The following is an 11,726-nucleotide window of genomic DNA, read 5'->3' as shown; positions in this document are numbered from 1 at the left end:
TTTACAACACCAACAAAAGCCGACATCATGTCCTTCATCCTCCGCCGTGCCGCCCTCGCTCCCCGCGTCATCGCCGTCCAGGCGCCGCGAACATTCACCACCAGCTTCGCCGCTCAAAAGACCGCCTCCGAGGTTGTCAAGGATGCCGCCAAGAAGGTTGACCGCGCCGTGAGCGACAAGATTGTCGACGGCATCGAGGCAGGAGGTCAGATCCCCCCCACAATACCCCGTCATGAACACAGCTGACACATACTAACAGAAACCGTCACCGGCAAGGTCAAGGAGACGGCCCAGGACATCTCAGGCAGCGATGTCAGCGGCAAGGCTTCCGAGCTGAAAGGCGAGGCCAAGGGAAAGGCCAGCGAGCTCAAGGGTGAAGCCAAGGGTGCTGCCAAGGAGGCCAAGGGCAAGGTGAAGGGCGCCACCGAGGAGATCAAGAACAAGTTGTAAAAAGGGTGCAATTGGGGATAATGAGGGTCACTGTCAATGGCCTGTTGTACTTTTATAAGCCATGCATCATCATCATACGGTTGGGGAAGTAATTCAAGCATCAAGACATTCCTAAATGAGTCCTCTTCAACAAGTATTGGTGTTAACGAGTCGATTGGTGCTGAAGACATGCCAAGCAGAACCATCAACAATTACGTCATTATTGTTGTGATATTATTTTCATTCATTCCATTATCCTATCCTCTGGGTATCAATCCACAAGTCATGCAATCTTCCATTAACCAACCAATACTCAAGCAATGTTTGTCTTCTTGGGTTGGACGTTAATCTCACCAAGAGGAAACCTAACCCAAGTGGTATCCTCCGTCATGATACCAGCAGCACCAGCATAAAATGCCAGGAATGCACATATGACGGAAAACGCTCCTCCCGTCTTATTAATCCGGATAGCAGCGACAGGGTGGCTGGTCTGCAGGAACTGAGCCAAGCTGAGGAAGAGGAAAGCCAGGAATAGGAAGCCAAGCACCAGCAAGATGGCAATGTTGGTCTTGAGAGCGGCGATGAAGAAGATGAGCGTCAGGAAGCACCACAGGATGAGGAAGATTCCCAGGGCGAAGCTGTAGGCACGGTCGTCTCCCTTGTATGCGTCCTTGATGGCGAGGTCGGGCACGAAGAACATGGCAAAGGCGAGCCAGAAGGCGCCGTATGAGCAATGGACGGTTGTACCGAAGGTGTTGCCGACACGGAACTCCATCAATCCAGCAAAGAACTGAGCAATGCCGCCAAAGAAGACAGCCAATCCAAAGATGGCTTGGTCAGGGCCGACGCCGCCAAAGGGGTTCGATCCAGGGAGGCTATCCACAGAGTTAGCACAGCCCCCAGCATTCAGCATGACTATTTCAACTTACCCAGCACCGCACTGATACAAGCCAAGAACAAACGTCGTCAGAGCGAAACTGATCAAACCCAGTGGACCAGGGTTGGCAACTCTGTAGAAGGGAGGGTCGTAGACCTGCGACACCATGGACTGGTGAGGCTTCTGGATATGGGTGCGAGGTACATGATGGCCGTGGTGGTGGCCACAGTGGTGATGCATATCGTCCTCCTTATCGGTATAATGGGTAGGGGTGCTGGCCCCGTTGGAAGGAGAGGGGGTGCTCGAAGACATCTTGTCTACTGTATCAAGGCAAGTATCAAGCTTCTGATATCGAGGAGAAGGACAGGTAAGGGACAGGTCAAGTTGATCAACTCTGGGGTTAGAGTATAGACTTTATAGACTTTATATCCCCCCTCACAACCCCAAACATCACCCCAGAGAGTACCCCATACCCCATCACGTTGAGCGTGACGATGGGGCGGACATCCAACTCCATCCGGCTCTTGAGAACGGCTGTCCATCTCCTGGGGGATCAGAAGGTGGATCAGCAAAGAGATTGGAGCAACACGGCAACTGCTTGCAAACCTTTGCCTCCTTGGAATATCCGACCCACGGGACTAACAGAATCGACACTCAAAGGGCCGAGGAGGCAGACCCCCAATGTGGAGGTTTGGTTGGCCATGACGGAACCTTTGCCAGACACTCAAATCTTGAAAAGCTGGATCTGTCGGCACGTCGTTATGGAGCACTTCCGGAGAGAGCGGACCTATCATCCAGGGGTCTGGTTGAGTCGTGTGTTGCGTTGAGGGTCGTTGATGGGTAATGTGTGGCGATGGTTGGTTGCTCACTTGAGTCAAGAGAATAGGTCTGGTTTGAAATCAGCCCATCGACAACCTCGGCTGTAGAATTCAACGGGGCCGTACTAACTCGAGATGTTGTTAGCCCGGGTCGCTTTCGGCTTTAAGAAGGCCGGTTGATGAGGCTCTGGCCAAGCCGGGCGGGCCGTCAGCCTCAACAAGGGTGACAGACCAGCATGAACCAGAGGGCAACCGCTCGAATCATTCCCTTAGCAGACTGTGCTCACTCTCAAAGAGTAGGGAAAACCTGCGGTGGAGATAATGACCGAATCTTGTCGGTGGTGGGTGGAGAGACCATCGGAAGAGTTCCGCTACAACGATCCACAAGTTGTCGCGGTTGATCTCACAACAAAAAGAGAAGTTCTCGAGATTCTTGTTGGAGCAGATCTTCATGGATCACGGCAATGCTCTGCCGTCCACCCCTTGTCGAATCCCCTCACAGTCTTTCTTCCCCAAAACACGTTGTTTACCCCCGAACTCTCCGGTTTCCCCATTGAGGGGAAGCATAAAACTTTGATGCGCCCCCCAAGAGGCACAAAAAACCTGTCTATCCTAATCACATCGGGGCTCCAGGCCTAGCACGGCGCCACTGATGACGATGGCGTCGATGATCCTGTCTGCCGTTATTTCCGGACAGGACGCTTGTCATGTCCGTGTCCTCGGGAGACATGCTCGGGGCTTCGCTTAAATGGAACTTTCGGTTATGGTTAGAGTAATTACCGAGAGTGTTGAAGAGTGATTCAGGTGGTGGTGGCCATCTTTACGTCAGTGTCCATGTCTGTAGAGTCGTCTGTAAAACAATCACTAGGAGTACAGTCTCCCGGTGCTGGTGATGTGAGACTGAGAGCTGTATTAAAGAGCAATTGTAGAATAGTGTGTAATCACGAAATGGTAGGATCTCTGCATGCAAAGCAGCCAAGCATCAATCGGCCAAGCCCGCCACATGGCATGGATGGTGGAAATGCACCAGGGTGTGGAATGTCGCCAAGGTCAAGGACTTGTCAACAGGGATCTCACAATCCTTCACCGAAACATTCACCTCGGTGAGAGGCTCATCCCCAGCCGGCATGTCTCGTGACTGTGGCGCAGCACCCCTTTATCGATAAGATCAAGTTCGCCGATTCTCGGCCGGGACTTGAATTGTTTGAGGTCCCCGAAAATGTGGGGAAGTCTACCCTCTAACTCCGAGCTTCCAGCGCGTGAGTGAGCGGGAATGCGCCAATTGACCTCGTGACGCCCATTGATCCATTGTTTCTTCCCTCTCCAACATGCTCAATCCCGCGATAGCTACAACTTGGCTTCTCGCGGCTCTGAACATGTCCTCACCGTGTACAGGCTCCTGCCATCCATCACAATCGCCATGCCGCTAAACAAGTCCGCCGTCCTCCTCTGCTCTTGCAATCCCTTCCCCGCCACGGCAGTGCCGGCGCTGCCGTCCATAACGTCATCTCGAGGGGCGCCTCCGAGACACAACGCCGCGTCGACTGCCTCTTCGGCGCATCAACAAATACGATATGCGACGGTTGACCATGGCCGTCGAGGCAGCTCCCATCGTGACCATGTCCCCGAATGGCCCAAGACCACTTATCCATCCCCCTACGAGATCTTTGCCATGAGGACGGACGATCCATACACCAAGCATCGGTTCTACCAACTTGTCAAGCTATACCATCCCGACAAGCACAGTCATACCTCGGACCTTCATCACATCCCCCACGCGACTCGCCTCGAACGGTATCGCCTCATCGTTGCCGCCAACGACCTCCTCAGCGACCCGTCTAAGCGCCAGCTCTACGATAACCATGGGGTGGGCTGGAGCGGGGGCCGCCCACAGACCCTGAACGAGACAGTCCGCAACGCAGATCGCGCATGGCGTCACCAGGCCGGCAGCGCCGCCAACAATGCCACTTGGGAGGACTGGGAGCGCTGGTATGACGCCCGCGACGGCAAGCCCAAGGACCCCTTATACATGTCCAATGGCCTCTTTGCCACGCTGGTCGTCGTGATGTGCATGATCGGGGCCTTTGCTCAGATGAGCAGGGTTGAGCAGTCGGGTGCCGACTACATGCAGATGACAAACCAGTCCAACCTCGCCATCGGGCAACAGGTCGCCCGGAGGACCTCAGTGGCTCAGGGACGGTCAAAGGATGAACGGGTAGATATGTTCCTGAGGGACCGGGAGAACCTGGCCTATGCCTTTGTGCCGTCAAAGTATGATAACGACACGGTTGACCCAGGTTCTGCTGCACCCAAGCAAAGCACACGTGCAAAGGGTCAGGATGAGGGTGATGGTGCTTGAAAGAGTATTGTTGGTGAGAACGTACCTTGCTCACCCTCGCATTCAGTGATTTTGAATATCATCGTGTTTCAGCACTTCCGGAGTTTGGAGTTGCACATAATTTTACCCCTTGCTGGCCTACCACTCTCCAGTCTATCTAGATATATCCAAGACACAAAATTCAGGACATTTCGCCAAGCTCCTATCTATTCCTCCCATGTAACTGTCAGCACATGGGCCATACGAATGCCTTCCTATGATGCCGACTTTAACAGACACTAATGCCCTTAGAAGCTAGGTAAGGACAATCGGCGAAGGACTGAAGAGGGCTATTCCTACTACATCACGCCAAAGCCAACAAAGTAGATAGACACGTATGTTCTAATGGGCTGTGTACCATTCATGAGGCATCTACCCAGCTCAACCCTCGGCAGTCGAAACATGGCCAGCGCCTGAGGAACCAGGACCTCCAGATCGACCTCGACCTATTACCCCGAGCAGATTAGATTCTAATGACAAAATGCCTCCTTGCGCACACTTCCAATCTCCTCAGGTTTCAACCCCTGATCCATCCATGCGTCCATTAAAATTATGTGACACCAAACCCCTAGTTTGGGAAGCGGCCCCTGAAACCAAGTGTCATATATCTCTGCGTCCTCCAACCTTTCTCAGAATCTTCCTCCCTGACCTTCTTCTCGTCCTCCGCTATCCCAGGGCGACAGAGAGCCATATCTCGAAGGGGGCGATAGAGGACTCACGACATGGCTCCCAGGGTAGGTCGAGTCCATTCCGGGCGCGGGCGAGATGGGTGACGAATCGTGGCTCCTCCCCAGCGGACTGCCCACGGGTTCTGAGCTCTGCAACTCGGAAGGCCCGCGTCCCCCAACCGTATACACCCGCGGCTTTTGCCACGTACGGGTGAAGCTTCTGACCTCTGCCACAGCAGGCTGGGGCGTGGGGGATCGAACACCCTGCGAGAGTGTCTCCCTCGGATCGCTGAGAATGCTGCAGCTGAGCAAGGAGTCGTTTGGCGTGTCTGTCCGCTCGGCATGGGAGCTTAGCTCCGGCAGCGGCGGGAGGGAAGGCGGACGTAGGATGGGCATGGAGTTGTTTCGAGAGATGGTGCTGTTGTCCTCGTCGCACTGTTTTCTTCTGTGCCAAATGCATATCCATGCCATCAATATTGTGACTGTTAGAGCAAGGGCCGTGCCGACAGCGATGGCAGCGATAAGTCCTTGAGAAAGACCATGGGATCTGTCGTCTATTGATGCCGGAGGCGCGGCGCCATCGCTGTCGACCGATGTTTTGGCAGATGTTTCGACAGGTAATGTCGGTTCTGAACTAGACATGTTTCTTGGAGTTGTCTCTGCTGCCATCGTTGTGGTTCGGGTGGTTGGCCTCGTTGGTGGCAGTGGAAATAGCGGTTCTTGTGAGAAAGGGTCGGTCACGGTAACGATGGTTGCCAGCGTCACTACAGAACTGCCTTCAAAGTCTCGATCGTCTTCATCGTCTAGGACTGCAGTCACATACATCGAGTTGCTGGAGGTCACGGTCTTGCTCGTCCATCGGACGGGCCTCCCCTTGCTAGAGGCAGCAAATAGGGGGCTCGTCGGGTAATCAGTTGCCATGAGCTTGTCAATCTCGGGGGAAAAGACGTCAGCGGCCAGGTTATCGCGGCTTGCCATGGTCAGACTCTGATTCTTGAATACGCCGGAGGAGGGCACGTTTATTGAAAATGATGGCGCCCCCGTGTTTGCTTCCTTTGTCCCCCGGGTGCGCAAAGAGACGCGAGTGGTGATACCAAGCGATGCCATGGCAAAGCCTCTTCATCATCATCGGGCCGTCCAACTATCTTTAGGAACGAGCGCTTCGTGAGCTTGAAATGGGCGCCTTGGTGACACCAATATCATCGGCGTGTGGGGGGTTAGGTGACAAGAAGAAGGGCTGTGTCATTGACGACTGTAACGTTTCCGCTGTCCTGAATCACTCACTCCGTAGCTTCTCGACCTTTGCCCTCATCACACTCTCAGCATTCGCTGGGACGATACGCTCTGTTGGCCCAAGACGCATCATCTTGCCGACAAGATACATGAGCTTGCCCTGTGGAAACTGCTTGTAGTCGACAAACTCCTGCAAGACCTTGTCCTCTCCCTCCATAACCTCATCTGCCAATTGCTCATATTCCTCCTCGGAAATCTCCTTGAACCAGAGGTCATTATCCTCAATAGCCTGAGTAATTCCTCCCTCAATCTCGTTGAGATAGATTGCGAAGAGAAGCTCCTTTGCCACCTTGCCAGTAATCTGTTTGCGCACCAGATGGTACAGAAGCTGGGCGAGGTCTGCATCCGGAACTTGCAAGCAATCACCTTCGGGGGTGAAGGAGAGATCCCTCGCAGCGAGCGGTCCAGCCTTGAATGTTGTAAGGCGTCCAAGTTCGTGAATGATCCAGTTGCCAACGAGAGTAGAATAGCTCTTGAACTCTGGCATCTCCGCCTCTGTCAACTCAGCCGCAAGCTTCTCCTCAACTGATTTAAGGACCTTGTAGAAGTACTGGACACGAGAGCCGTTCTCCAGGTTGATCAGGGACAGCGCATCCTTAGCAGTAAGGCCGTACTGCGCTATCAGCGTGTCCAGCTCTGAATCAGGCGAGACAGCCAGCGACCGTCGCAAATGGTTCACGAGGTCGTCTCCGATGACCAGAGGCGCAATATCAGGGTCAGGCATGTAGCGGTAGTCCACCTCACCTTCTTTTCCTCGTAGTCGTCGGGTTTCCTTAGAACCGAGAGTCCAACCGCGGGTTTCGCTAGGAATAGCCCGTCCGGCTTCCAGCTCGCTGATCTGACGGTCCCGCTCAGCAATGATAGCGTCTTCGACCGCCTTGATCGTGCTCAGGTTCTTGATCTCAGTTCTTGTGCCGAGAGAGGGATTAGACCCGTCGGTCCTGCGCACAGAAACATTGACATCTGCTCGCAGACCTCCAGTTTCCATGCCTGAGACGCAGGCGTCGACAGTGTTGAGCAGCATCTGGATCTTGCGAACCAGAACAGCAGCAGTTCGAGGGTGGTGCATTTCCGGCTCTGTGATGATCTCAATGAGTGGAACGCCGACACGGTTAAAGTCCAGCCAGTTGACCTTGTCCGCTTGCGCAAGGGTCTTAGCCGTATCCTGTTCAAGCTGAACCTGCTTGATTCCGACAGTGACGCTCTCGCCATCCTGAGGAGAAATCCCGTCTCTGGCGAGGAGAGTGATGTGACCATTCCTGGCGAAGGGCTCGTAGTATTGAGTGATCTGGTACCCGGACGGTTGATCCCACCAGAAATAGTGCTTCCTATCAAACCGGCTGAGCTTCTGGATGTCGCAGTTTAGAGCAAGGGCGGCGCGCAGAGCAGGAATCAGAGTCTCCTTCTGGAACAATGGCTGACTTCCTGGCATAGAAAGGTCGAAAAGAGCCACATGACTATTGGGCTCATCGTTGAAAGAGGTGACAGCGGGAGAGAATAGCTTGCGTGCCGTGTTCAGCTGGGCGTGGATCTCGATACCCACAGTCAATTCCCATCCATCCACTGTCTGGGAGTCACCCTTTGACTTCTTCTTGCCCTGCTTCTTTGCCTTTTTCGCCTCATCCTTGAGCTGTTTGCGCAGAGGCACGGGCTGTGCTGGAGGTGGTGGTGGGACGGTTTCGGAAGAAACGTGCAACAGCCTGGCTGAGTTTGCAACGGAAACGGCTGCTGAAGGTAATGCCGAATGCCTCGTGATCTGTCGCGCACCGACGCAACCTTGTCGTGAGATTTGACCGCTGAGCAGATACTTGCCCAAGACTGAAGTTGGTATGCGCGGCATGGTGAGGATGACAAAGTTGACCTTGGGAGGAGTGTTTGGTGATATTTGGCAGGAGTTGGGGTTCCAGGGGTTCAATTGACTTTCTAATCAGTGAGATTATGTCACAAAGTATGGTTCGAACGGTGCCGCATGAGAATTGGAAGTGCAATCGTAGAGTGTGAGTCGACGCTGCGACAGCTGGATTGGAGGGACACCGGGACGTTGGTCGTGGTGGGATACAAGGAGATAGAAGCTGAACCCCACGATCAGAGGGCAATTGTACAATGTCCAAAAGCCTCAGGAAAGCCTTGACTTGGAAGTGAAGGGAAAGTAAGCCAACCAAGGTGTCTCAATTCCAGCCTCAAAGCTCAAGACTTTCCTTCCTGCAGCTGCGGTGGAGCTCAATTAAGCTCGGGTGTCTGGGCGGGACATCCCGGGCCATTGACACCACGTGACAGTCCACTCACCCACCCACATCTCACGATCTCGACCCCACGAGCTCAAGACCTGCAGAATCACCACCATTTCCATCAAGCAACATCCGGTATGGTGTAGTGGCTAACATTTCGCGCTCTCATAACCTGAGGGAATAGCACCGCGGAGCCCAGGGTTCGATTCCCTGTACCGGAGTTCAATTTTTGCCCTTTCTTTTTAGTGATCTTCTCCTATTATTGTCGTCGGATGCATGACCCTGCCTGCATCTGCCTCACCACCACCACCACGCCACGTACAGCTCATACCATTTGCTGTCTCTTTTTTTCCTCCATTAGCCGAAGGGGTCAGCCGAAGTCTCCGGCTCGAGCGTCCGGACATGACAACGCGGCAGGTGACAGGGACCATGTCACCCTTGTTGGCACCTCATGCATGCCGTGGCTTCAAGTAGTCTTGAAACCCTCTCATCTGCTTGACTTTTCCTCTCTACTAATAACATCAGGAAGCTCCAGTCAGGCTCGTCATTTTTTATATCGCTCTTTGTTTGTCTTGGTCATTTCCACTGCCGTCGTTTACCTCTCGCGTGTTTCCTATCCGGCCCAGAGTCAGTTCATCGTGGCACGGTGCGTCAATCACTCTTGTGACTCCTCCAAAGTCTCAACGTATCGTCACAGTGCTTGGGATAAGTATCTCAGGTATGACTTTTCTTTGCAGCGTTTGAATGTTTGGTGCCTCTATGGGCACTGACTTGATGTTCAGGGCGACGTTGCTTGCTACTATATCCGTCGATATTGTGTCAAACAGCAATCACTGATAGGCTAGGATACATTGACAACTAGCCAGGGTAAGGCCTCTTTTGGATATACAGTGTAAAAAAGTCTCCCCGTCGGACCGGACCACGTTTCAGTACACAGGATCACCATGGACGGCTTTCCAGAATCTCGACGTCAACACTCCCCGGCCTCATCTGCTAGCCCGCAGATTGAGAGGAGCAAGCTCAATGAAGCACCAGCTGAGGGATATGAATACAATACTGCTCAGCCACCCGCCCTGGATGTGACCCAATACGCAACATCCCCCAGCCCGTCTTCCATGATGGACTATGCTTCCACAGGTGCTCTAAATACAAACTCAACCTCCAGCGGGTCCGCCGTTACGCAACTCACGCCCAACGACGACACATCCACAGGCAAGAGCTACACTAGGGAAAGGGTGCCAAGGGAACCCAAACATCACAAGAACAAGGCAGCACATCGACTCAGTGCTTTGTCTTCCTCTGGATCAGAGCCACACTCGGTTGGTCACGATGGAGGTTTCCTGTCTGCCAGCCAGGAGCTCAGCTATTTTAAGAGCAAGTCCAGGAGCCCCCAGGCACCAATGCTGGAGTATCCATCACCAGCCATTTCTGCCCCCAACGAACCACCGTACTCCCAAGAAGTATCCTACCCCCCGGAACCACCATACTCTCAGCCTCCCGTCAACCCTGGCTGGGGACCAAACTACTCTGGTCCAGCCTATCCCCCCTACCCATATCCACCACCTCCTGGACAGCAGCCTGGGCTGCGACCCCTCAGCCAGCAATACCCGTCTGGTTACGGTTACCTAGACCCCAAGGCTACTACACTGAGTGCCGCCTTTGCGAACCATCCTTCATTCCACGATTCACAGTATCCGGACGCTCAAGACATGGTAGCTGGAAACAGGGATGGCCCCGAAGGGAATATCAATATTCCTTTCACTGATCTGACAGGATATGCGCGCATAGCATCAGCAATAACAGGTCAGGTTCTGCCAGGCATTCGACCCTTATATCGGCGATTTGAGTGGCTGCACCACCGCCTCCTCTTGTCTTACCAAGACCAACTTGTCGAGTTGGAAGATGAGTTGATAGAATCGGATGCAGTCAGCACAGCTGAACGAAGGAGGGAGGGCAGACGAGACCTGCCTTGCTCTGCGAGAGAGGAAAGGTCGGGAGATTCTCCTTACAAGCGGGACAAGGTTCGGGTGATGAGAGATATTGGACACGTCCTTGGCGCATACAGTAAGAATACGAAGCCCCCAACTTGCCGCATTGTCTAATATTTCCAGCGCAACTCCTCGCCTCCCTAGAAACTATCCAGAAGCTACCGGCAGCGGCAGCTGATGATAAGCGAGCCTACAGAACTTTTCTAGCTCAGCGAAATCTCATCGTTCAGCCTGAAACCGAGTTCCTGCGTGCTACCGACCTCGTTTGTGTGGCTCGAGAGCCTCCCACGGATGCCCCAGGTGCTGCCGACGACAAGGCCGAGGAGGCGGGGGGCGATGAGGCAGCCCCCCAGCCTGAAGTTCCTCTACGGGCGCTCATAAATGGTTTCTCGGCAGGTTTTGCCTGCTTGGCTGTGTCGCTGGTGGCTCTCCCGGACCTCACCAGCCGACTGATCGTGGTGCTGTGCTTTGTTGTGCTGGCCGCTGTTGTCATGATGGCGACCGGGAACGCCAAGCATCTAAGGGGTTGACGGCAGACAGAAATATCAGGGGGGTTGATTTGGCAACAAGCTTCTGAAACTACTGGCCATCCAAGCTTCGGTTGAGGGGATTGGTTTTGTCCAGTTGGATTGATACCTTTCGTGTGGGCATGCCCTTTATCTTATGAACAGATCAACACTGTGTTTTGTTTTTCATGTACTTGCTATGTTTTTAGAGAAGGTCTTCGAGCCAGAGTCGTATTGGTTAGGGTTTGGATGTTTGGTTCTCTCTGGGCTGCAGTCATGTCTTTGTTTCACTGAAGGATGATTCTTGATCCATTTCGAACTGGCCGTTTGCACATCACAGTGCCCGGAGAGTCTCTGCACATATAAAAACTAACCAAACTGTCCCTTTTAATTGTCCAGTTGACGAGTGCGATGTTCAACTCGGTCCAGAATGAACTCGACCGCTTGCGTCCCAGGAACATGATGGCTGATTTGAAACCTTCTGTCATCCAATCGGGCGAATGGTTTAGTGGTATAATACTCCCTTAGCATAATTCGTCCAT

The 11,726-nt window shown here is 53.4% G+C and overlaps 6 protein-coding genes across 6 annotated transcripts; 3 read left to right on the top strand and 3 right to left on the bottom strand.

Moving 5' to 3' along the window:
• Positions 1-27: 27 nt before the first annotated feature.
• Positions 28-450, top strand: NCS54_00544000 (Hypothetical protein; the record flags this gene model as incomplete). Its single annotated transcript, XM_053150944.1, has 2 exons — positions 28-205; positions 260-450. The coding sequence occupies 2 exons, from the start codon at positions 28-30 to the stop codon at positions 448-450; spliced, it is 369 nt and encodes a 122-aa protein (XP_053006919.1).
• Positions 451-742: 292 nt separating this feature from the next.
• NCS54_00543900 (Hypothetical protein) lies at positions 743-1,618 on the bottom strand (the record flags this gene model as incomplete). The annotated part of the gene is made up of 2 exons (XM_053150943.1): positions 743-1,304; positions 1,359-1,618. The coding sequence occupies 2 exons, from the start codon at positions 1,616-1,618 to the stop codon at positions 743-745; spliced, it is 822 nt and encodes a 273-aa protein (XP_053006918.1).
• A 1,926-nt stretch (positions 1,619-3,544) lies between these two features.
• Positions 3,545-4,483, top strand: NCS54_00543800 (J domain-containing protein; the record flags this gene model as incomplete). The annotated part of the gene is made up of 1 exon (XM_053150942.1): positions 3,545-4,483. One exon carries the CDS (start codon positions 3,545-3,547, stop codon positions 4,481-4,483), a length of 939 nt encoding a protein of 312 aa, XP_053006917.1.
• A 647-nt stretch (positions 4,484-5,130) lies between these two features.
• On the bottom strand, positions 5,131-6,147 carry NCS54_00543700 (Hypothetical protein; the record flags this gene model as incomplete). Its single annotated transcript, XM_053150941.1, has 1 exon — positions 5,131-6,147. One exon carries the CDS (start codon positions 6,145-6,147, stop codon positions 5,131-5,133), a length of 1,017 nt encoding a protein of 338 aa, XP_053006916.1.
• A 298-nt stretch (positions 6,148-6,445) lies between these two features.
• On the bottom strand, positions 6,446-8,302 carry NCS54_00543600 (Glutamyl-tRNA(Gln) amidotransferase subunit B, mitochondrial; the record flags this gene model as incomplete). The annotated part of the gene is made up of 1 exon (XM_053150940.1): positions 6,446-8,302. One exon carries the CDS (start codon positions 8,300-8,302, stop codon positions 6,446-6,448), a length of 1,857 nt encoding a protein of 618 aa, XP_053006915.1.
• A 1,332-nt stretch (positions 8,303-9,634) lies between these two features.
• NCS54_00543500 (Hypothetical protein) lies at positions 9,635-11,208 on the top strand (the record flags this gene model as incomplete). Its single annotated transcript, XM_053150939.1, has 2 exons — positions 9,635-10,754; positions 10,802-11,208. 2 exons carry the CDS (start codon positions 9,635-9,637, stop codon positions 11,206-11,208), a joined length of 1,527 nt encoding a protein of 508 aa, XP_053006914.1.
• Between the last annotated feature and the right edge of the window lie 518 nt (positions 11,209-11,726).

The sequence above is a fragment of the Fusarium falciforme genome, chromosome 4, assembly GCF_026873545.1.
Source record: "Fusarium falciforme chromosome 4, complete sequence".
Lineage (NCBI taxonomy): Eukaryota > Fungi > Ascomycota > Sordariomycetes > Hypocreales > Nectriaceae > Fusarium > Fusarium falciforme.
The sequence above is the reverse complement of the archived record's forward strand: the minus strand, read 5'-3'. Positions and strand labels throughout refer to the sequence as shown.